General features: G+C 37.3%; 1 protein-coding gene across 3 annotated transcripts in view; it reads right to left on the bottom strand.

Moving 5' to 3' along the window:
• Positions 1-26,763, bottom strand: part of NELL1 (neural EGFL like 1) — a 300,890-nt gene that overhangs the window by 119,308 nt on the left and 154,819 nt on the right. For all 3 annotated transcript variants that reach the window (XM_033062507.2, XM_033062508.2, XM_033062509.2), the window contains exon 14: positions 6,642-6,764. In XM_033062507.2, coding sequence (XP_032918398.1) covers positions 6,642-6,764 — 123 coding nt within the window. The remainder of the gene's footprint in view (positions 1-6,641; positions 6,765-26,763) is intronic.

Raw genomic sequence — 26,763 nt, 5'->3', positions numbered from 1 at the left:
ATTTAAAGTTAATCTACCTTAGCTTTGCTGATGTTAGTGTAAAAGGGACACAAAAAAGCAGATGATTCAGTACAGAAATAACCAAAGAGAATTTTTTTTCCTTCTTTAGCTCTCACTAAAAATACTCTTGAGTATTTTTCATATCAGGAGAAATTCTGTAGCACATAAAAATTATTTTATCTATAATCATCTGTTTACTACACCATCACTATACTGCCTATGTATTTACAACTTCTTTCATGGACGCTTCTTTCAGATTACTAAATATATTTCAGACAAAGAAATACAAAAACACTCGCTTTGAAACAAAGAGAACAGACATGCAGGACAGCTCTCAGAGGGCCATTGGCTAAAGCAACATGTCCACCCAATTATAATTTGTGATTAAAACAATGTAAAAGAGGCCAACTTACTGACTGACATCAAACAGAAGCAATTGTTAAGCCTGAGATGTACTCTTGTTGTCAGGAAACATTCTAGATGTATTATAAATAAAGACTCCCTATTATTATCCCCACTACCATATAAAAAATAAGAGTTATTGTTGAAAATCTGGTTGCTTTTTATATAAGGGCCCAAATAATTTATTCCTGAAGTGACCAGTAACCCACCAGTAACAAGCCCAGTCCTAAATACACATCCCAAAGCAAAAATACATAAGGATCCACCATGCAATTAAGAAACCAGACTTCCACATTACACCAGAATTGAATCACTCAGAAATAATAGCTCTAGTCTTTAAGACTCCACTATATATTGAGTTGTAATCCCTTAAGTGTTTTCTGTGTGATGCTGCAGAAAAATGTAACAGGGAAAAATAATTGTAGTCTATGTCCTGACAGAAACAAGCCATTATATAACCTAAATATCAATTAGAATAAACAATGTTTTGATTTTTATTTCACAATACCTGATGTTTTTCTGCCCAGTCATCAGTCATATTGCACACATTTGCTTTACAGTGTATGATTGTAACTAAATCCACCTCATTTAATCATTCCAATAAATCTACACCTCAGTAGAAACCACTAAATGAGATGTTAATAGCACACTAAATATACCTGTTAGACAGATTGTACATGTAAAATATGAAAGTACAGTGAACAGTATTTGCACTTGATTAAGTGCTAGATTTCTGTTCATTCTCCAAAACAAAGCTGCACGAGAAAGATTAGCAAACACACCTCGTCCATGTTTCTGAAGAATTGCTGCTGTTTAGCATCCGAATATGTTCAAGGCCACTTCTATCTTTCTGATAATATAGAAGGATGTCAGTGGGCAGAATTTATGTTTTAAAGCAAACATTTGCAACAAAATAACAAGAGTTAGGACAAGGTTTGTATACTACATCTAAATCTCCTTGTACAAAAGAAAACATCTAATTGCAACAAAACCTAGATGGCAACTTGCACATTGTTCCTGGTAAAATATGATGGGTGGGGGTTTATTTAAGGCATTTAATCCCAAATGCTATCAATTATATTAAGAAACCCTATGATCCTTCCTTGGTTCTTTTGTTTGGCTGCAGGGCACAAGCTCAATAACAAACTCTGCTAAGCTGTAGGACTGCACACACCACAGCAAGTGTTCTCTGCCTCCCTTCTCACTGAGGCAGGAGACTGTGAGGCACAAAGTCTTTTATGTTTTAAACAAATGCACATATTACTTCAACATGTCACTTCCACAGTATGTAGTGCAGGGTTGCCAAGCAGAACTGGAACTGGAACTTATCAAGACAAAAAGCAGAGAAAGACATTTTCCCCCAAAATATTTTCCAACTCCCAGATTCAAGCCCTGTCAAGATTACACACAGAAACTCTGCAACATAAAACAGACCAAGAGCCTCTGAGGTCTAAAAATGGTATTTATATCTGTATTCACTACCCCTGGTTCTTCAGCTGAAGCCATGACAGTGAGTTTTACTCATTTTATAGATGACAGTGTTTTGTGTTCACACACACTATCTGTCTATGGGTGATGGGTTATTCATAAACCTGCTTGTCCTAGGAAACTGAAACTGTCCTAGGAAACTGAAACTTCTTTCCTCCCACTACTGATTTCCCACGAGGTCCATCCTGACAGGCACACTTCAAAGTACCATGCTGTACCAAGTAGACACCATTTGCCCACCACAACTTTTTTTAACTAGAGCACTCGGTTGCTAAACCAATTTTTATCACCTTTCCCCTCCACTTGAAGTTCAGCCTTAATGTTGCACTATTACATCCCACCCTGAAGTTTAGTGAAATTGTTCCAACTGTCCTTATTCTACCCTCACCTATGAATTCCATAATTCATTTAGAAAATTCAAGTAAAAGGGCATGACATGTCTTCCACTATCCACCTATAACATTTTCTATGTCCCAAATCACTCTTACTTATTTTTATTTTTCCAAAGTTTCCTTCATAGAAAAGAGCATTAACAAATCTGTAGATTCAGAATCTCTCTCTGTTCAAGTAGTTATACTTCTGTCCTCTGCTTTTGATGTTGTCATTTCTTCCAGAATGGATGTCTCTGGTTTACTCACCATTTTCTGAAGAGATCCTAATACACAATCTACCTGCTTCTGCATCCATTGTTCTGTCCAGTTTACTAATGGTGATGGCACAGAGTTGTCCCGCCTTATCATTTCAGCTCACCTCAGATGCATTCTGATCTCATCTGTTATCCAAATTTCAGTGTCTGCCTGAGATGCTAAATTTGCTTCTTACAGTGATATTGAGAGTATCCAAAGGAAATCTTATTTGTCACTAGTTTATTGTCTCACTCTATATACATAAATATGTGTTTGTACAGTTTTTATTGCATTTGTCTCCACTTCTCTTTACATTTTTTGTGTCACTCATACTATGGCAGTATCTCTTTTAATGCTGGAGCACCTTCAGGTCTTGGTCTATGCCCTTTCTAAACTGCCTTTCTCCATGACCATTCCACATCTTTGAGACAATTCCATCTTTAATTGCATAGCCCAGTGTACCACATTCACAGTAATGCAATTCCTTATGCACAAGATCTTTTGCTAGTTAAGCTGTGTGACAGCCTGATTATACAGGGGTTTGGGTTTTTTTAATATTCTGTTTTCTTTTCAGTATTTGGGTTTTGTTTAGCTATTTTTCATAAATTCCCAGCAGTCATTATATTCATGTCCATATTATTTCTGTTCATTTTTTTTCCCCATGCTTTTCATAGAAATTGCAAACAATACAAATTCCTGTCAGAGAAATTGAGTTGTATTTGCCAGTAGTCCACAATACAATTTGATTCAACTACCTATGTTTTCTTTTCTAAAACAAAAATAACAGTATCCTGGGTCTTTTATAAAGACTATCAATGTGTTATTCACTAAAGCCAAAGAGGATCATTACTCTGATTTTATTTTTTATAACACTGCTAAAATACATTACTGAAATGGAATGCAGAATTATGCACAAAGCCAGTCCTTTTCTCTCATCATAAAAATCATCATTTTTTCTGTTTATGGTTTTGCTGAACAATATTAATAAGATTTCCTACTGAACCACAGAGATATATTATTTCAGTAGTAGTTGGGACCACTGTTTTGTGTGTGTACACATCTATAACATTTAATCATTTATAAAGCACTTGCAGATGGATCAAGGAGAATAGAAAAATCTTATCTTCACATGGTATTACAGCAAACATATCACCTTGACTTTTATCTATGTTTTTCCAATCTGTATTGCCTGAAGATAAAGCCCTAAAATACTACAAGCCAACAGCAGTTTATAGCTGTCCTGACATGCTCACACCTCTTTCTTTGTGCCAGCCCCAGGATTTGTGCAAGGAAATGCTGTGGCAGGTAACTGATGACATATCACTGTTGAACTTGGCAAAAAAGAGGCAGAAGTGGTGTTTCTGCTACAATGGGAACATTTCTTCAGTTAGCATCCAAACTTGTGAAAACCTCATGTAACCACGGAACCACTGGCTCAGAAAATTAAACCAGTACTTTATAGTGTGTGTTTTATAATTTACTAAAATATAGATTATTCTAATATTACCTTGTTAGCAGTAATGACTATTCCATGCAGTGGAATTATTCTTCTTCTTAGTGACTTCAATAATTATTAGATTGTAAAGCCCTTTCTATAATCTCCAATTTTCCTTCCAATTTATGCTTCCTAGTTAGAATATAAGAACATATTTCCTTGTATTTCCATGCATATGCATCTCAAAAACGCAACTATAGCTACACCTGTAAGGGGAAATCAACAAATACTAAATATATAAAGTAATTTCAGCCCCACCTGATTATAAACCACAAATTACAATATAGGATGTGATAAAAGGTATCTATTCTATCACCATCTGTTGAGGGTGGGGGCAGTGATCCTTATCTCCACGGGAGATATTCTGCTAATGGGCCATCCATTGAAACCAGGCAGGGCATTGTTCTTTATCTTTTCACAACCCATCCTTCCTCCAGCCAGTCATTTTCTGCTCATGGCCATTGAGCCCCACTGTGGGACTGATAAAATTACTGCATCCCATTGGAAGTTGCTCCAGCCAGGGGGAAGAGCCCAACATTTCTTACCAAGATAAAAACAGAGGTTTTGGGACACTAAGGGAGCCCCTTTCTCCACTGGACTCCAGAGGAAAACCGGATTTCTCCACATCACCACTGGACCTCCGGAGGGAAACTGCACCTTGTACAGGAGCACTGCTCCAACTGAGCCACATCTGTCACTGCAGGAGGATGCAGCCACCATTTAATGGGACTGCTACCAACACCTTGCCTGACGGGGTGTCAGGTTGTACTCTGACTTTGTCAGGGTTTGGAGTTTGTTTCTTTGTAGTACTGTATTTCTATTTTAATTTCCCTAGAAAAGAACTGTTATTCCTAATTCCCATATCTTTGCCTGAAAGCCCCTTGATTTCAAAATTATAATGATTTGGAGGGAGGGGGTTTACATTCTCCATTTCAAAGAGAGGCTCCTGCCTTTCTCAGCAGACACCTGTCCTCCAAACTAAAACAGCAACTTTTCCTTCTTTGTCCATATATAAGCCCCACCTGATTATAAGCCGCACTTCGGGTTTGGACCAAAATTTTAGTAAAATGGTGCGGCTTATAATTGTGAAATATACAATATGCACTATTTCTATATATGAAAATATATATTGTAGTAGCATGGGTTTCAATAGAACTTTAAGAGTAACAACACCATCACATTTCTCTAGTGCCATTTCATTACTACAACATTACTAGATTAATAAATATGCAATAGGGTTTCACTTTGAGTTTTTGGCACATTAAAGGTATGCAAATGAAGAAAACCAGTGTGAAAACATAGATTATATTAACTAATCCAAACCTCCCAGTTTAAAATAAATTTAATTAATATAATTAATGTAATAATAATATAAAGAAAATATTACAGTCAGGCTGTTCAGTACTCAGACTTTCTGAAACTCAGGTTGTCTGTACTGCAATTCATATTTACTGTGATCAAAGACCAAAAATATATTGCAGTGAGTTTCTCCCTGGTATCACCTGTTGGTCTTAAATATAGACAGGCCAAGATTTTACCTGCCCAACACTTCCAGTAAACTTTTCTATTCTTTATTCAATTCTTAACAAATCATTTTAGTTTTAAGTGCAGAGATACTCTGGCATTTGTGGAAACCCCCAGATAAAAGTCATATCAAAACCAATCTGATGGTTGCTAATTCAGTAGCTGACAGGATAATCTTGGTGAAGGACTTCAGCTTGAAACAGGAATGACATCAAAGCTCACTGTCCTTTAAGGAATTGTTTGACCAATTCACAAGAGTCTGAAAAATTAATATTCAACCTACTGTGCCCCAAATTGTATGGATAATTTTATCCAGCACATTCCTCAGTTTCAACTGTTGTAATTTACAAAAAAACCCTAAAATTTAGTTTTTTATTACTGTAATTCTACTTAGGAAGTATAAACACACAGAAAAGACAAAAAATAGTTTTTTATGAGACAAATATAATTTATAAATGCATGAGTTACAACTTGGTAGTACTTCAAGAAAGAACTCTCACGAATCCAACCCTCCTTTGTAGTTATATGAGATATTTGCTACTCTTTGTCTTCCAAAAGAAAAACATAAAACCAATCCTAAATAAATGACATGCCATAAACAAATACTTCACAGAAAGCATGGTTGGCTATCATTATTTCTTCTTTACAAAACTGAGATATCTTCAAAATACACATTTAAAGATTTATATGTTAAAAAAGTTATGATTCTGATGCAAGTAGTCAAATAACAACCACATGTTGCTAGTATAAAATACAATTATCCTAATTTAAAGTGTATCTCATTAAAACGTAAAATAAGGTGACAGCACATACCATCCACATTTTATAAAATATGCACACCACTCAAAAGCTGAATTATACTAGTTCAAATAACAGTACTAATTGCAGAAAATATAAAGTTCTTTTCTCCTTGCATTCCAAAAATATTTCCTTTCTCCTAAGAATTCATGCACAAATCAATTTCTATCATGTCCATTTGCCAAAAAACATCTTAAAACAAATCATTGCAAAATCCAGCCATCCTAAGTTACCAGAATGCAGCTGACTGTCAGCAAATATTAATGAAGCCTGACAAGTTTATGGTGTCTCTACAATAACAGACTTACCTCGGCAGATGGTCCCGTTGCCCACGTACCCAGGTTTGCAGGTGCAGCTGTGTCCCCTGATGGTGTTAGTGCAGATTGCATTCTCATCACAGTTGTGCTGCCCACTGCCACACTCATCATGCTCTAAGTGGGGAGGGGGAAAAGGAAAAAAAGATTTACAAGATCCAGTGAGCTTTTCAGTGAGCTTATGTGGCATTTGAAAACCAAGTGGGATAACCAGAATGTTGCAATGGCTGCGTGCTGGGGTCTTGGTATGGGAGTCAGCTATGGCCTTGCTTAGTTCAGAAACCCAATATATGCATGGCAACAGTAGATTATTTAGATTTAAAAACAGAAAAAAAAAATTGGTGAGGGGCCAAACTATGGCTGTGACAAAAAGCTATGAAGAAGATTATCAGGGAAAAATAAATGCAGTGAAGATTAACGTTTACACCACTGTCCATCCCCAACAGCAAATGATCCCAAATACAAGCTAACACAAGAGGGGCCCTACCAGCCCACCCTTTCACTACACAGTTCAGCTGTCACAACTAATTGCTCTAGCTCATGTTGAACTGACTCTTTCTCTAATAGCACATAGTAACATTTCGCATTTTAGAGCACCAATCATACCACTGAGCCTCAAAGAGGCTCCCAGACAAACAGGCCATATTTTGCTTTCATCCAGCAACTCCAACTGCTGCCCTGAGCCAGATTTGCCACAGCTCCTGCACTTCACTCTCCTGCTGCCTTTTTGTTCTTGTAAAGCACCAGTTAGAGGTGATGAGCTACCTGACCCCAAAGCTTTCCGCTTCTTCCCACAATTACAAGGAGCTTCCCTCATATAGGATTGCACAAAGAAAGCCTGAATATTTTACACTTTTGCACTGGTGCCTTTACAGTTTTTTTCATTGGAATCAAAAGAAAGCAATGAATTTTCTTAAAGCCACACAACAGATAACTGACATAATAAAAAATCAGAATTTGGAACCCTTCTTTGTAGTCTTTATTTAATTTATGCAACTGCAATCATCAGGTTGATATCTATATGCTGAGAGGTAAAAGCTATGCTTTCCTGGAACAAGGATTTGCTTAAGTTTTTTACCAGTGCATCAGAGTATTCAAAGGACTACAGACTAAGTGTAGCCTTCTATGGATCACAGAGAGGCAGTGCCTCTAAAGCACGAGCAAAATACTCATTTTTGCAGACTAAACGAAGCCCTTTGGAAGAGTCTCTCCATTGAGAACAGCAGCACCACAGGCTTCAACAGGCTACAATTAACCTCTGCAATGCTCCTGCTCTGTCACAGTACAGACCAGCCAATTTCAAGATAATTCAAGACACATGTAAGACTTGAATGTTAATTCTGAGGAATCCACTAAACCAAATACTTCTGGAACACTGTTGATAACTATTTGCAGAACATATATCCAACATGTTTTCCATTTTTCAAATACATTTGACAGCAAAATGATATGGATTGGAACTATTTTCTCTAAATAGCATCAATGCAATATATCAGCCTCTCACTCTTTGCTTTTAGCAAGAAACACACTCTCATATGTGCCTGGCTTCAGCTGATAAACTCAGACTTGAATTTATACTTGTTAGTTTATGTTGGTCCCTAGCTCTGCTTAGTAATTTACTTCAGTTTCTTGAAGAGTTGCCTGTTCTCTCCTTCATCTTTAAGGAAACTGTACCACAGGCTGATTCTTTGCTGCTTTGGTCTCATGGTGCTCAGGCTGCTGAGCAGCTATCCTCCAAGGAGGTGTTTTACAGCAGCTGAAGCTGAATTATGCTTTCTTTTAAAAGAGACACCCTCTCCATAATCCCTCCCTCCTCTTCCTACTTTTAATTGTCATTAGCTCTCCTTTGAATACTTTTGTTAGTATTCAAACTATAATGAGAATGCCTTTGTGATAAGCCCATGTGTGTACACAAGAACATTCCTACTCAAATAATGGCCAAAATTAGTCTATTACCTTCTCAGCACTTCAAGGATATATAAAGATTTCCCAGTGCCACCAGATGTGTTTTGCCAAAATACACAGGAGAGGATAAGTCTGTTGTGTTGTTCTAGGACTCTGACAAGGTAAATCACTATTTTGCATTTCTACAGATGTACAGATGCTGGAAATATCAAAAGATTTAGCACTGACAGAGCTGCTATCCCACAGTAATACTTTGTAAACAGAGGTCAGTTTTTTCAAAGCTGACATAAATTAAGGAGCCAGCAACAAATCTGAACATGGGAACCTGCCCATCATGAAATATCCTGATGCTCCTAGCACAAGGGTGACTAAGGGAACCACATCAGCATGGAATCCCAAGATTTCTTAGCAGCAATATGGCTGCAATGATGGGAACTTTAAATGAAGTTTTCCCTGGTGTAGGGATGTCTATAGCTGATGTTGCTACACGCCTAATAAGAATGAGAAAGCATTGATTTCCTGCCAAGGTACAAAAATCTTTTCATCCAGATGAAAAATCCTTAAGAATCTCTCAATAATAAGTTTTTCTGGGGTTTATGTGCCCTCACAGGAGCTCATCCTTTGTAACACTTACGTGCTCACAACGGGAAGGGAGCATGGAAAGTGGGCTCATGCTCTGCTTAAACTCAAAGGAGATTGTGACTAATTTGTAAAGAACTGCTTTCATACACACATTGCTTTCCAAAAATCCCCATTCAAGCTTATCAGACAGAGCCTGCTTTTGCTTTAACATTATGGTAAATACTGACAAGACAGCAACAAAATTGGCAGAGAAGGACCATGCACAGCGAGTGAAAGGAGTAACAAACAGCATCATTCCAAAGCACCAAAGAGGGCAGAGCCAAGACAAAAAGCCCAAAGTTGTCTTATTTTGACTATTTCCCTTGTGAGGAGCACAAGAAAGAGACTTGAGCAAACAAAAACAAAAGCAACTTTTAATTTTTTATCCACACATAAATGTACATGTACCAAAATGTATTGCCATGCTCAGAAACGAAACTGTCACCATTAAGTCTGTCTGAAGTCATCTATCTCTCTGACTTGCATTTGCTATATAACATACACAAAATGAGCTCATGATCAGAGATGAAAAGATGAAAAGAACAGGCTAACTGAGGACAGAATTCCTTGACCCAACTATCATTCACCTAAATTATTAATGTTTATTTCAAGAACAGCTAACACTGTTGAGGGACAGTTACAGCAGCAGCACCATTCTTTCCTTACAGACAATTTATTTATGAAATCTCTGCAAACTGACTTCAACATCAGCATTTCTGTTACTCAGGATTGTTGTTGCATCTGTTTCATGTTTTATGGTAAAGCCACAAGATCAGTTAGTTTATTGAGCCTTCACCCCCCACGCCCATAAAGCAAGGATAATCCAAGATTCTGCTTTTTCCGTAGTATTTATTATTCTTCTGAAATCCTCAAATACTGAAGATTTTACAGAAAATTAAAGGATATCAATCTTCTATTGAAAAAAAAAGGAAAAAAAAAGGAAGAAAAAAGGAAGAATCAAATGTCCACTGCTCATTTCCTTTCCACTTTATTTATTCTTCCTGCAAGCAGAGATGAGGGATGGGAGGATACATCATCTCTGATGTTTCAGCTCTCCCGGCCCTATTTCCTACCCACCACTACTGCTAAGGCCAGAAGAATACACATGTAAATTTAATGTTTTCTAATGTTTATATGTGGGTAATTTTACAGAGCACATGCACAGTTGTAAAAGACAAGTATTATGGTTACCTCCACTCTGTTCAGAAGCAGCCTAATCAAAGTGTATCTTGACAGTGACAGAATTAATTTCAATACTACATGGCCTTAGAGAGATAACAATTGCATAAAAAGTGAAGTTAGCCCACCACAAAATAGTTCCAAGTAGCTGGTTAGTCGCACACCCTGTTATAAGCCCCAATGCATCCTACAGACAGTAGAAAACCTGCCTGCACCAAAAACCAGGTTGGTCAGAGCACACTGATCCTAGAGCACACACAGCAGTTCTCCAGTGACAGTACAACCATTTCCCTTGGAAGACATGAGGACATGAAATGAGTAAGGAATTGCTGAAATAAGCACAATGACCAGGCTGCCAAGACAGCTGTGACCACTCTGTGTCCCCCTGCACGTGCTTGAGGAGATGGACCCCAATGAAGCAAAGAGCCCAGCACACCAACATCTACCATGCACATGTGTAAATACAGCCAATGAGTAACGCCTGAGGCAGGAACACAAGTGCCCAAAGAAGACTTGCTGTGAAAGGTCAAGGCTCTCTAACAGCTGTATCAGCTCCACATTCAGCAGTAGGAGATCATTCAACCACACCGCCTTTCAGTTGTGAAACAACTCGCTTAAATTTTAACTTAGCTGTCAGCTGTCTTCTAAACACAAGTATCTATTTAAGGTTAAGGAAGTTAACCCAGATCAGGTTGTAGCAGATCCTGTACACCTCAAATGAGTTATCATTCCAGTTGTCAATGGCTGATCAGTGTGAAGTATAAATTGAAATATTCAAATGAGGGCAAAAAAGTCAGCAGCCTTCATGTGCTCATATTTCTGTCAAATCCTTTTTACCACAACTTTTCCAGACTAATCTCTGTGAAGGAATCACAGAAATACTTTTGTTATGTGGTACTTCAAAAATACCTTCTGTTCTGGACTAAACTGAACTAGAAGAATGCAGGAGGAAAAACACTGGGGGCAGAAGGAAAGGTGCCAGGCAAAGATTTTGGCTGCCTGAGGTAATACATCTGCATAAAGCCACCCACATGACACTGCAAAACTGTTTGCAAGTAAAAACAACCACAAAAAATTAACTCAGAACACATGCAACGTACAAAAAAGGATTTGCCATGTATTTATGAAAGTAAATGCACACATATCTAAACATATAAACAATTACAGGAAAATGCGAATTATCTCCCTTCATATGTACATGAAATGTATTGTTTGTGAAACACTCTAGGCACCTCTGACAATTAACATCAGAAGCATCAGTCAAAAAATAACATAGTTCTATACTTTTGAAGTTTTGGGTATTAGAAATACCCACATTCTTACAAAAGAGATCTTATCAATAAAATAATTTTCTATTCATTGTTTTAGGGGAATATCACCTTTGCTTATATTCTGTTTGTACATTTTTTAAAATGCATTTTCCAGAAGTATTACAGAATTTATAAGATGCCTCTCCCATGTTGCATGACACAACACTATTAACATTTAGTGGATTTGTATGGGCTATAAAGGCATGATCTAGACAACTTCAGCTTTCTCTCACTCTTTTTATTTATTTTTTTTTTCCTGTGCATGCAATGAATAGCTCTAGCATTTGTATTTTTCATACTTTGTCTAAAATATTTAATTGAAAATTAGAACCCTACATGGAAAACATATAGCAAAAACACATAGTGAAGCTAAGAACCTCTTGGTCAAGAGTCATAAAATCAGGATAGCTTTCCCTTGTGCAAAAGCCCATAAAGGATTTCAAACCTATAATTACTACAAGGTACACTTAACACAGGAATTATTTTTAAGCAAGAATGCCAAGATTTTTATCTTTATTTTCTTTAAATAAAGATGTTCTTGGATAAAAGACAGACACTGGCATGGAATTTCAGGACACATTTCATTTTAGGGTCTTTCACTATGTCTACTTTCACTTCTTATTACAAAAGGCCCCAGTCTAAACTTACTTACAAGATGGAAACTATTTTCTTATTGTAAGGATTTTCTTTCATTACTTCCTCAAAGTCTTCATACTTCAATAATAAAACATTCCTCTTTGGAATACACTGTGCAAAGATTCTGACTATCTATTTGTTCATGTTTGTATAGCATTGAAAAGAAATCTAAGTTGTTCTCTGCATTGTTGAGATAACACCCAGCTTGTGGGGTGCAGAACCACAAATGCAGCAAACATTTCTATAGACCAAGAGACTTAGAGAGACAACTCACAGAACAGCAAGGTCATTGGATGCCACCATTTTTTATTAATACAGATACCATTTGTATAAGAGTGCATGGCCTAATGTAAAATTAATTATCTGGCAGACATTAAGCAATGGTCTTTGAAAACTCAGAAAGGGAGAAAGCCATCTCTCAAAATACTTCTAAAAAACCACAACACTTTGTTGCATTCAGATGGCTATGTAATAACCAAGGCTTTAAAAATGATAGATTATAAAAATTGAATTTAGGAAGGATTGTGGACTTAGTGGAATCAGGATTTCAGCTCATAAGAAGTTGTGCTGAAACAAAAGGGATAGCTTTTAAACAGATTGAATAAAAGGAAGCTTTATTCTGAACACACAGGAAGAATCTTCCACAGGAAACCAGGACAATTAGGAACAAGATGCATACATCAAACAAGAAATTACATTGTAGATAGAGGGTAAGTTGGTGAATTATAATAGCTAATTGTGAATTCAGAAAACTCTGGGGGAAAAAAACAAAATCAAATGTATTTTTTTACTCATGAAAATCAAAGAAACAATTTTATCTATACCCATCCCCAACTTCACCATCGAAGCTCACCCTGACCATTTCCACAAGGAAATATTAAGAAGAAACAGGGTGTAGAACAGAAAAGCCCCACTGTTTCCTTCTGCAACTCTATCCTTATGAGTACTTAAACATACAAAATGCTGGCAGAAGTATCCCATTTGCCATTCTTTTAATAAGAAACCAAAATGCCTGTGTAATTTATGACCCAACAAACATCTTCTGGTGTTAAACATGAAATTATTTAGACTACATTCTAAAAGAGTAGACACATGCTATTCTTGGGTAATTAGGAAGAAACATGAAGATTTAATTTGAATATAAAATTCCAAATATGCCTGCAGTTGCCTCTTTGAATCAAACTTCTTCTACAACCTGAAGGAGTTCTGTTCTACCACGTCCCCTCTTGCACTGAAGTTCTCCATGTGGTCCCCTCAGTTGGTGAGATGGGCAGACCAGAAGCACACACAGGATTCAAGACGCCAGAACATCATGTATTTATACAGTACTGTAATAATATTTATCATATTGTTCTCAATTTCCCAAAGGATCTCACTATTCTGCTCAGCTTTTACCACAGCTGAGCAGTGAGCTGACATTTTCAGTATCGCTTCTCTGAATGGGAATGGCTAATTTAGAGCATTTGTATATGTACATATCTTTTTTTTCCCCCCAAGGGAAAGGTGCTTTATACTCTGATCCACTGTTCTGCTTCATTACTTTATAAAAACAACTGCCAATAGTACCCAATTGAATTTCCATGAGATGAGTTCAGTGAGCAGCGAAGAAATTCTGAATTGTTGCAATAAAAAAAAATATTTTTTTACTAAATCAAGACGAATAATAGGTAGTCTTGCTAACAGGAACATTGCATTTGTTTTCTGCAAGAGAAGAAAAAAGGAATTGATCTCTTGCTAGCACACTATAAAATATTTGCACTTATACCTTAAAAGCCTATATAGTGTTTTGTAAGGAAGTGGGAAGAGAAACATTTGATTTTATTGTTTTCTGAATACAATCATAAAAAAGAAAACAAGAAATCAAAGCAAGAAGTGGAAAAGCCAGAGAAGTGAAATCTTGAAAAACTGTGTTTTAGATTTAGACACATTTTACCCCGATCAGAAGCTCACCAAGATTAAAGAAAAGCAACATAGAACAAACTAGATCGAATGTCTGAAAATTCAAGAATCACTAAAGTGTACATGGTTGCTTTACCTTTATACTTAAATACTATTTCCCTACTCTTTTGAAGAGCATTTAAATTGAGTAGACATGTCAAATTAGTACACAATATTAAAATTACCAAATAGATTAATTTTGTGAAGAGTCACAGTATAAAGGATAGTCTTACATTGAATTTTTATGCCCTATATAATAGTGAAATATTAGTAATATTGATATACACAGAAATTTCAAAACAGATCCTTATCAGAGACTGATAACAAAATGGCAATCTACATGCCATACTCAACTGCATACTCTGCTGCAGTTTTGTGGACTTATTTTTGAAAGCCAGATTATTCATGTCATTAGCAATGTTGCTCTTTAATTCTCAAATCTGCCAGCAAACTTTGAGCACGATTGTGGAGACAGGCATAGAATTCAATTCAGACAGGATCTACACAAAACTTTCATTACAAGAGTTTGAAGATCTGAAAATTGCATATTTAGAGATGGAAACAAAAAATTCCATAAGGAAGAAACCATATTTCATTGTTAAAAAAAAATCTTGTGCAAGCTTTTTATGACAAAGTGCTACCATCAAAGGAATGAGCTCTTCTGGAAGTACAGATTTCCACTGAGCAAAGAGCTGGCATATGCAACCACTCCGAGTCTGCAGGAGTGAACTCCACAAACACCACATGACTTTTCAGACCTAAAATTTAGTAAGGATTGCACATTGACTACCTTACAGGTCCTGAGTAACCCCTAAATTAAAGGTAATAGAATGCAGAGGAGCTTCATTTCTGGTCCTACAGCTCAGAACTAATCTCTCAAAATTCTTGCGCAGGCTGAAGTATACAACCTATTCCTCCAATATAAACCCATTTTTAAGACTAAGGGATATCAATTATTAAGACAAAGCCTCAGAGGAACAAGAAATTATTTACAAAATCAACAAAAATGTAATACTGTATACTTGAGAAATGTGTTGAAAAGCAAATAGATATATCCTCATCTGCAAGTACAAAAATATCTTAAAACAGTTTCTCCTTACCAGATTTATATACCAGAATAACCAGTTTACACATTGTTACTTGTAGAGATATGAAATAAGCTATTCTGCATGTCAGTCTCTTATTCACTTATTTATTTCCCTAGGGAATCCCAAAGAAATTCCAGATTTCATAAAAGACACAGTAAGACCTTGAGGTGCAATGCTCAGTCAGAACACAGGTCCATGTGCTGGGATTCTGTCCTAAGCTCTCCCTCACACACATTACTTCACACAAGTCATCCTGCCTGGATTATAAAGCAGAACAGTGGCTTTTAATTGGAACTTTCTAAGAAGTATGATCATCTTGATTGTTACTGTGGGATGTTAAACTTCTAAGACAATCCCTTGCTTTTTCATAAACTGGTTAAGCATCAAGGCACTGGACTTTCCTGAGGCACCTTGATTACATATACTGATTTGTGTATTTATAAACCACTAATTATTCCAAATTTCTCTATGTAGCTATTGCTTTTCTTGACATAATTACAAATTAGGTAAATTTCATACAGAAAGCAAATAAAGCCTTGAATTACATGTGATGTACCACGCTGAAAGAAAGAAGCTCTGTAGATCCAACAAGACTGCAGCATGGCATCAATAGAGACAAGAACCCACCAGTTCTATCAAGTTCTCTGTTTCTCTAAATCATATGACATTCACTCAGGAAAATAAAGAAATCACACATGATGACAGTATCTGAAGTAACTGAGACCTGTTCTAGCAATTGCTGCTGCCTAATTTACTGTTTTCAGGAGAGATGCTTGTTACCAAATCTTAAGATACAGTTTTATTTTGTTTCTTTGTTGTAAAAGGCTGAGTATGGTCTAAGTACTTGCACTGGGTCAGGAAAAAAACCCCCAAGCAATATGTTTCATTTTATTTATATAGCAATGTAACAGGACAGGCTGCTTTTTATCCATAAAATTGTGAAAGCTGCATACCTCTATCAAGTTGATATCAGAATCTCATCTTTCAGGTATTTTCAGTTCAACAATATCTAAAAGCTTTACTCTGCAAAAATCTCAAAATCAGTAATACCAAAAGAATGTAATAGGCTTTTGGAGGCAATTTCTAGCCAACATTTCATCATGGCTTCACGAACTTATATTAGTGATAAAAGTTCTGTAGAGCTTTGTTTCCAGCTCTCCACAGTGCTTTAACTTCCATACTAAAAAGAATTTCAAAAAGCAACACAGCCCATTTCAAACAAGCACAAAATTATCTTAGTGCTACTGCAACACAGTAAGGTGGAATTGTTTCTAAATGAACTCACACTTATGACAGATGTGTCAGTCTCCTGTCACAGGAACACACAAAATCACATGTAGGGTTCTGTAGCAGAGTTCAAACATAATGAGGACAGGTCATGTATTGATCCTCTGCACCCATCAGAGATGCAAAGAAAATGCTTTAAGAGTGCTGGAGCGTGTGTAACAGGTGATATGAAAATCAAAAATACTTAGCACACTCCCCCTGATTTTCTGGTTATGAAGTTAGACATAATTGAGCCATTGGGTTTTCTTTTATGTTTTATGTTCTACTTTTTAAATAAGCAAATGCTGCCTAAATGATAAATCCCAGTAAATTTTAAACTTTTAACAGAGGAAAGATGTAATCTTGCTTCTTACTGAAAGTAAACAGGGAATGTCAAATCATACAGTCATTTAGGCTGGAAAAAACCCCTAAAATCACTGAGTCCATCCATCAACCCAGCACTGCCAAACCCACCACTAAACCATATTCCCAGGTGCCACATCTTCCCTTCTTTTAAATGCCTCCAGGAGGGTGACTCAGCTATTTCCCTCGGTAAATATCATCATGTTAAAGGAAAATACATGAATGTCACAAAAAATATCTGTGGTTGTAACTACTGCAAGAAAGCCAGTGAGTGATGAGTGACATTCTCAAAAACGGATGTTGAAAAAATCAATTTTAGGTATTAAGCATCTCAATTACGAAATAGTTTATTCTCTCAGAGTGCTGAAAATTTAAATTCCCCCAATGGATTTAATGAGGACAAATGGGTTCTCAACACTTAAAAAAAATTTAAAAACAGGAAATATCGAAACAAGTAAAGCTAGTTCTTTATGTCACTCTTGTGTACAGTCTTCAGTTAACTCCTTTAGCCTCACAAAAATACTGTGGAGCTTCAGCATGGAATGAAATGATCAAATTGCTTTACCCCTCAAGATGTGCAAATTCAGCATCACATATATACTCTCAGCTCAGAGAATCAATTTTTATTTGAAAGCAGAAATAGAAACTAGTGCATCATCATTTCATAGGGCATCTATATCTTTCCCTGGAGATATTCTACCACAATAGTGATCACAATAGGCCATACTTGTCTTATAAGATCTGACAAGACCACAGCCTGAGCTCCTTTGGCTGCAACTATACCCTCTTACATCAGCAAAACAGTGGACAGTTTGAAGATCCTGTTGGTAGGACAAAAGATGGATCAAACAGAATCTATATACCATACATTGTACAGGTTTTCACAAATAACTTACCAAAGGATAACCACAGTACAACAAAAAAAGGGAATTCATTACAGGATTTTACAAGAGAACTGATGATGAGGCGAGAAAGGAATATTTTCCCCAAGACACTTAAAACATAATTGTGGGGATAAAGAGGCAGTAAGATCAAGTATCTGAAACCATCAAGTACCACCGAAAGCATTGCAGAAACATGCTGGAGATTCAGAACAGGAGCCCCCAGGGCATGAAGTCACATTGACTTCAAGGCTCCCTTCTCTTTGTTACTGACTCAGAGACTGCTATCCAAAATCTCTCTGCTAGGATAGGACAGGGGAGAAACTGGGCTAAATGACCACAAATCACAAAGGAAGCATTAAAAGGAGAATTAGAATGCTTCTCCAGAAAATTTGACTTAAGTCAAATAAGAGAGAATATAAGAAATGAGAATCAAGTAAGGTGAATTCGGAAAGAACAATGTTCATGTTTCATGTTCTCAAAGAACAACCTCCACCAAACACATGTATCTATATGTACCACATGACAATGTACTGCTTAAAATTCAATTCCAGCATGTAGCTGAGGAAAGAAAAGCAGCATTACATAGAGCATTCCAGTTCAGAAAAGGGAGCAATGATTCTGTCAGCTAAACTGAGCACAGGTCTTCCTATAGAACATGCTCAAAGGAGAAAGCACAATCTAGGGGTGAGAACATCTGGCACAATCTGAATTCCACCCCTCTCCCTCATGAACTGACTAAATGACTTGGTGACTGAGATATTTTTGTAAAGAAATGGTCAGAAAGCTGTTACATCAGTGAAAAACTCATCTAATATAGTGAAATTGTTGACCAACAGACAAGAATGGGGAAAAGACTGGATTTGGAATATTTGGACCATTTAAACAAAAGATGGGAATCTAAGAGAAACTTGACATGCCTTACTGTTGGGTGGCAGGTAAACATTACAGTTAACATCAGGTTAACATTATGGCATGTTGGAGCACCACTGACATTTCAGGGCTAGCTTGCATGTATAAGCACTATAAAATAATCAAGTGACAATTTGAAAAGGGTTGCTGATAATCATAAACAAGGAATAGCTAAAACAAATCTGATAGAAGCCCAGGAATTTCCTATCATTAGGAAAATGATAGATGCAAACTTACTGCTACAGTTTAATCATCAAACAGACAATCACTGTGAAATTATTTGGAGGAAACTGTCAGGAGGTACATGCCCAGACATTACCCTTCACAGAACTTAAAGAAATGAAAAGATCAAATTAATTAAACACATAATCACAGAACGTGCTGTATCAGAAGGGATCCACAAGGATCATCAAAGTCCAACACCTGGCCCTGCACAGGACCATTTCCAAGAATCACACTGTATGCTTGAGAGTGTTCTCCAAATGCTTCCTGAACTCTGCCAGGCTTGGTGCTCTGACCATTTCTCTAGGGAGTCTGTTCCAGTGCCCAACCAACCTCTTTTTTGAACATCCAACTTAAACCTCCCCTGACAAAACTTCAGGCCATTCCCTCAGGTCTTGTCATTTGTCACCAGAGAGAAAAAAGAAGACATACTTCACACATCAAACAACATTCCTGTTCTGGATATTGTGCCTAACCCCTGCAAAGGCATTTTGTGTCTCTGCTATTTCAAGTACACCCCTATTCGTAGAAGAAAAGACAAGATTCCTGGGTGCCCTGCCTGCTCCTGTCTCATAGCTGGGGGAAGGGAGGAAAGTGGTACAAGTATGGTTTGCACATAATTCTGATAGACTGTAATTTCGGTCTTTTTAACATCTTCCATTTGGGGCCTCAAACCCAATTACAATCATTAACAACTGGTGTTTCATGTGTCACTCCTTTGACATATGACAAATGTCTGTGAGTAACAGCAAATACTGTCACAATGAAAGAAGAATATGTTTTTCCATCAGACCCCTGAACTACACTGCACAAGTGCTGAAATCAGCACTAAATTAGCATTAGAGTAATTTAGTAACTTTTCCCATAGAGGACCATGAAGCTTTTAGTTTCAACTATTCCTCAGAAAACCTGAACACAGACAGAGCCTGCAGCATCACGGTGATAAATTCCCTGTAGGAAATCTCCTGCCATAAGCTCCCATGCATACAGATGGGATGGATGTCAGCTAGGAGCCCTCCATCTCATCTCCATCTTGCAGCAACAGAAGCAGGATCCTTATGCATAAGAGTCACAAGCACTCCAATGCCACTGAAAGAGATCATTCAAATAATATGTTAAAAATTAATAGCAATTTGAGTAGTTAAATATTAATAGTTTAATTTGGAAGAAGAAAAAAGGATTTCTTCTGATACTAATTTGCTGCTGCATCCTAGGTGATGGCATGAAAAAGATGCCAGGTGAATAAAATTAGTGTAACAAAACAATTGCCTGGAACCACAAATTGGATTTCAATGGGATACCTCATGCTGCTGCAACTCAAGGAAGTCATCTTGTGAGGCACACCTCACTGGATTCACATGCAGTTTGGAAAATTAAGAGGATAGAAACACATCTCAAATATTTATTAAAAGGTAAGATAAGGTCAACCAGGAATAATCTTGGAGATGAAAAATTGTACATATGCAGTATTTTTTCTTTTAACTCTCCTGTAATAAGAAAAAACCCAATATTTTTCAGCCAGAAAAAGCTTTTCTAATTGATAGGGCATCCTGAAAAGTATTCACACTGGGAAAGAAGAACCACATGTCACCAAGTCTTGTTACTGGTGACCATACCAACACTGGCAAAACTGCTGTATTTTCCAAGACCTTCTGGAAAGCAGCCAACAGAACAAAAAAAAACTTCAACACAGTTAATTAACCCTGTGAGAGGCCTGAATTACAGTGCAAAGTTCCTATCCCTACTCGTAACTGAAAGGAAGAATTCCAGCAAGGTCCACATGGGCCTTTGGAAACAGCCCTGCACAACTCAGCAGATCCCTGCTAGAGGAATGACAGTGGGAGAATAAAAGGAGAAAAATCTGGGAGATCCCTCCTCTCCTTTTGACCAAAAACTGTGAATAAATAACTATGGCTAACACAGAGAAAATGTGTCTCACAAGTGGAGTGTGTTTAACATGGACAGATGACACCTTGAGACAAGCCTGCAGTAAAGAGTCAGCTAAACAAGGTGGCTTCTAGACTTGAGTGTTTCCCTAAAACTTCACTAGTCCCATGCGGAAATGGCACATTTGGACTGCATGAACCAATCCCTAGTTCCAGACCCAAACTACAGTAATTTCATTATTATAAGCCTCACCTGATTATAAACCACACTTCCGGGTGTCGGCAACTGTCTGGGGTTACAATACAGAGTGTGATAAAAGGTATCTGTTCTATCACCATCTGTTGAGGGTGGGGGCAGTGATCCTTATCTCAACAGGAGATGTTCTGCTAATGGGCCGTCCATTGAAACCAGGCAGGGCATTGTTCTTTATCTTTTCACACTCCATCCTTCCTCCAGCCAGTCATTTTCTGCTCATGGCCATTGAGTCCCACTGTGGGACTGATAAAATTACTGCATCCCATTGGAAGCTGCTCCAGCCAGGCGGAAGAGCCCAACATTTCTTACCAAGATAAAAACAGAGGTTTTGGGACACTAAGGGAGCCCCTTTCTCCACTGGACTCCAGAGGAAAATCGGATTTCTCCACATCACCACTGGACCTCCGGAGGGAAACTGCACCTTGTACAGGAGCACTGCTCCAACTGAGCCACATCTGTCACTGCAGGAGGATGCAGCCACCATTTAATGGGACTGCTGCCAACACCCTGCCTGACGGGGTGTCAGGTTGTACTCTGACTTTGTCAGGGTTTGGAGTTTGTTTCTTTGTAGTACTGTATTTCTATTTTAATTTCCCTAGAAAAGAACTGTTATTCCTAATTCCCGTATCTTTCCCTGAAAGCCCCTTGATTTCAAAATTATAATAATTTGGAGGGAGGGGTTTACATTCTCCATTTCAAAGAGAAGCTCCTGCCTTTCTCAGCAGACACCTGTCCTCCAAACTAAAACAGCAACTTTTCCTTTTTTGTCCATGTATAAGCCACACCTGATTATAAGCCGCACTTCCAGGTTGAGACCAAAATTTAAGCCAAAATGGTGCAGCTTATAATAGTGAAATTACTGTAATTTCCACCTTCTGGTTCTAACATAAAGAACAGTGACAGTCTTAGCTCATGATCTTATTTTTCATTCTTTTTCTGAACAATTAATAGGAAAGATTCATATTATAGGCTTATTGTCTTTGACATACTTTCTTGGCATTATTACAGCTTGTGACATTGTGTTGCAAGGTTTTCAAAACTCTTTGAAAGGGAAACACTTATTCTGTGATGCAGTGACTGCAATTTCTTGCCTGAGAAAGCACAATGTAGGTTGTAGTATAATAATAATTATTCTTTTTTTTTAAATTTTATTTTATATCGAGAGAAAGTCATTAAGTACAGCAGGATTATCACCTCATCTTGGAAAGGCCTTTCTCATTTTCTGTGTAGGTTGGAATGGATCACCACATCTTAGATAGTATTGTTAAACCACTGGACCAAGCACAGAAATACAACAGGATTAAAAAATTATGAACAGCAATAAAGAGGGAAAAAAAATTGAAAATTTGGGGGTGAGGGCGGTGCAGGGCAGGGGGCAGGTCTTGAGTCACATGTACCAAGGAAGAAAACTTGTAACTCAGATTTCTATCAGTTGTACACAGAAAGAGAAGGTGGAAGGGGAATAAGATACAAACTAGTTTCATTTACCATTAAGAATAAGAACACGGAGCATAATACAATAGCACGCTAATACCTTTCAATTCTCTGGAAAAAGTAAACAAACAAAATACTCACTAAGGAGAAACAAATGCAACTCACTTCTGGGAAAAAAAAAAGAAATGTTAATATTGAGCCTCAGAAATAATAAACTCTACTCAAAATTCATTGAAATTAGCTACGACATAACTGTGTTTTCTGTAAAGCAAGTAAGTGTATGCTTCATATGTAAATAAAAACATTTAGAGAGCAAGAATGCAACTGTATAAGAAAAGCTAATTTTTACAAAGTTTTTCATATTCTTTTCATATTATAAAATATGAGCTAGCTTTTAAATGGTGGAGGAGAACCAGGAGCATCATAGTCTACACCAGATCACAAATGTAAAGAAACTACAGAAAAAAATGGCAATGTCATCATTATACAATGTCTGAAATTGGTATTTCACTAAGTCTAAACTTTCCTGCCCTCCCACTGCAATTACACAAAGTTTAAGGACTATAATGTTTATGGACAGAAAAGAAAAAAAAAAATCAAAACTGTAGTTCACAAATATTTAACAAAGGAAAAAACACTTGCAATAACATCTGGTGTGCTGTCTGTGCTCTACTGTAAACCCAAGGTAACTGATTCACAAAACACTAAGACAGTCAATACATTCTTGAAGTATCTTGAAGGATTCAAAAGGAAACATCTAATTATTAGTGATGGTGGTGGTGTTCAATACTCTACAGCTGTTATCCTCCTTTAGCTGAGGGTAGGTTTGGATTAGGTACTGGGAACAAATCCTTCTCTGTGTTGGTGCTGAGGCTCTGGCACAGGTTGCCCAGGGAAGCTGTAGCTGCTCCATCCCTGGAAGTGTCCAAGGCCAGGTTGAACAGCCTGGGATAGTGGAAGGTGTCCCGGCCCATGGCAGGGAACGAGATGATCTTTAAGGCCCTTTCCAACCCAAATTAGTCTAACATTCCCTGTTGCATCTAACAGATTGGTTTAAACCACAGCAAATTCACTTAATCTAATTAGGTCAGATATTTCATAATAAACTGACTGCCTTTCCAGAGACAATCTTGCTTTTATCATCTCTAAAGAAGTCACATTTTTATATTAAGCTTAAAATGTAAGGACATTGGAAATAATGTATTATGGCCAGTTGAAATTGCACCAACAAATAGCATTTGAGGAATTTAAATAGATGGCAGCAATTATCCTCCTCTTTGTAGAGCATGAAAGTAAAAAAAATGATTATTTCTTAAAGATTGCTACAGTACTCATGTATCTACTTAACTTTCTTCCTTGGAAGGTCCCATTTGTTTTGAATTGAATAAAAGTATTTTAAAGATTATGATTATTCAGTACTTATAAAAAATTAATAACAGTTACAACAAAGGTATGCAAAACGAGTAATAGAATGTATAATACTCTTACCCAGTATTAATAAAAAGGCTCTCTTGTTTAGTGAAATTAAAGGGGAAAAAAATCAGGGTGGACAGATAGAAATAGTCATTTTACAGAATAGGTCTAACTGATCAAATATTTCAGGCAGCATTGAATTTAAATCAAATAATATTCAAAATAGTAGCCCCTTAATGAACATGAATAGCACAAATCATCTTGCCAGCCGGAATTTAATTATGAAAGTATTGATTCTTATGGTTCAAGGCACAAAATTATCATTAGATGGAACCAAGGAATGATATACCTATGATATATTGCAGTTGGAGGGAGTCCTGTATTTTCTCTGAAACAACCAACTCTGCTGACAGAATAAATACAAGGTCAACTGCAGGTCAAGAGGCCAGGTTCTAATAAAAAGGTAATTAATTTTATCTGAAAAAAAAAGAAAAAAAAACATGGACTTTGCTATCTGAAGAGATCTTGAGCAGGATATCCAAGATTGCTGTCCTCCACAGTGGGCTTTCCAACTTATACCACTTTAATTATTTGTTCTTTGTGAGCTCAGCAGATGAAAGGCCATGTTTACATTCAGTTTGGCTGTGGGATGGAGGAAGAATGGGAAGCTTGCCTTCCTGCCCTCACCTGAGCCCAGCTGAGGCAGTTCATGCAGGAGTGTAGGATGACTCAGTCATTCCAGCAGTGTCACACAGGAGGAGACCCAAGCTTGTACTCCACACTATTCCTCCTGCTGGCTCTTCACTAGCATAGAGAGGGCAAATACAGACATCACTGAAGGCAAAAGGGTGGATATCCTTCAGCTACTGCATTTTCATTTTTCTTTATCAGGAAGACTTTGAGTAAAAGGATGCTCAGAGAGCTGGGGTACCTCTCCTGTGAAGACAGGCTGAGAGAATTTGGGTTGTTCAGTCTGGAGAAGAAAAGGTCCTGAGGAGACCTTAGACCCCTTCCAGTACCTAAAGGGGCTACAAGGGAGCTGGAGAGACTTTGTACTAGGACATTGAGCGACAAGACACAGCAGAATGGCTTCAAATTGAAAGAGGGTGACTTCAGAATAGGTGCCAGTAAGAAATTCTTTCCTGTGAGGGAGGTGAGGCACTGGAACAGATTGTCCAGATGCCCCATTCCCGGAAGTGTCTCCAGTAGTGTTTCACTTTCAGCAGAAGCAACAAGAAAAAATATAAAGGAACCTACATTATCAGATGCCATATACAGCTTACTTGATCTTGGAAAATTTAGAAACCCCAGATCCAGGGAGAGAAGAGTCACCTGGACTGTGGATTTTGAACTTTCTCTAAGGAATAGAATAAATCTAGTTTTCTAATGAGGAGTGAATCAATCAAAAGATTTTTGTAAGTGATTTAACATGCCAGCCAGAGAAACAGGGAATGTAGTTTACATAGATTTAACTACCCTCATCTGAACATCAGAGGGTTTGTGGGACTCTTGAAAGCATGCAGAGTGAAGTAAAAGTGTACTGAGCAGGCACTACTAACACATTCAAAAAAGAGTAACTTTATGTGTTGTGCTAGATTGGGACTATATTTTGAATGTCTTTGCTTTATTGCAAAGTCGTTTCTGTGGCCCAATTACAGTAGAGGATACAGTTCAGAATTGGATAAACACCAAGGAATCTGAGACCAAGTCTCCAAAGATCAGAGGATTCCTCTGCCCCTCTGGGGAGAGTGTGTGCCTAAATATGCGCATTCTTAATTCACTGTTTGAAGAAGAATTTGCTGTGTCAGATGTTTCACAGAACACCACTTCTAACATTCGTGCTATTCTGAAAGCAAAAGGCCAACAACAAAACCAACCAGAAACTAGCATAAGGGACAAATGTTGGTAGATAGTTCAGCATTATGAAAACTTCTATTCATTAAACTTTATGAAATAGAACCCTCTGTTATGACAAGCACAAAGCAGACTAAACCAAATCCCTAGGATCCTGAAAACATGGAAACTTTTCTTCTTCATAAATAAATAGGAAAAATGTATTTTCCTTACAGACCATTAAGCTCTCTCTCCATTGACATCCTTATCCTTTGCTTGGCAGCCCTGTTTTCTGGCCCCTTCTGTTATCATCTGGAAAACCTTCCCCAAAACACCTGATTATCTCAGTCTAGCAGCATGAACTGTATTTTGTAAAAATGAACGTATTTGTAAACTCTGAAAAGGAAAAAAAAAATCTAAGCACACAGAAATTGCAATAGACTATTCTAATGGGAACACAATTAGCAAGACCATGTCATTCATTTGCCCAGCTCTGTCCCACTTCTCTGACAATGAAGAATGAGAGCTATTTCTGTGAGAGTCATAAAAATCCCCAGTTTGAGCAATTATTACATGCAGTCATGTAACTAAATAGGAGTTTCATACTGGGAGGCAAAAAGCCTACAGGAGAAAGGATGAAAATATTAACTACGAAGCAATAGATCAAAGCACCTCTCCTTTCCCCCATCCCTGTACTATTCCCAAAGGCTATATTTCTTAAGGACCAAGCAAGTCTGCTCACCAGTGTCAGCTCCTCTACACTCTTTAATTTTTTTTCATGAATATTTCAGGATGACAACATTACCAGATTTATGGTTATTGACTAATGTTTACAAATGCAGAAATAAATTTAGGAATCTAGGATATCTAGTTATCAGACACACTGACATTCACCTACCCACACTGTATCTCAATATCCTTGCTTGTAGACAGAATATAAAGGTCCTCCAAAACCAGAATTAGACTATCCATA

This window comes from Catharus ustulatus, chromosome 6, assembly GCF_009819885.2.
Source record: "Catharus ustulatus isolate bCatUst1 chromosome 6, bCatUst1.pri.v2, whole genome shotgun sequence".
NCBI lineage: Eukaryota > Metazoa > Chordata > Aves > Passeriformes > Turdidae > Catharus > Catharus ustulatus.
Note: the sequence above shows the minus strand (reverse complement) of the source record. Positions and strands in the feature narration are given on the sequence as shown.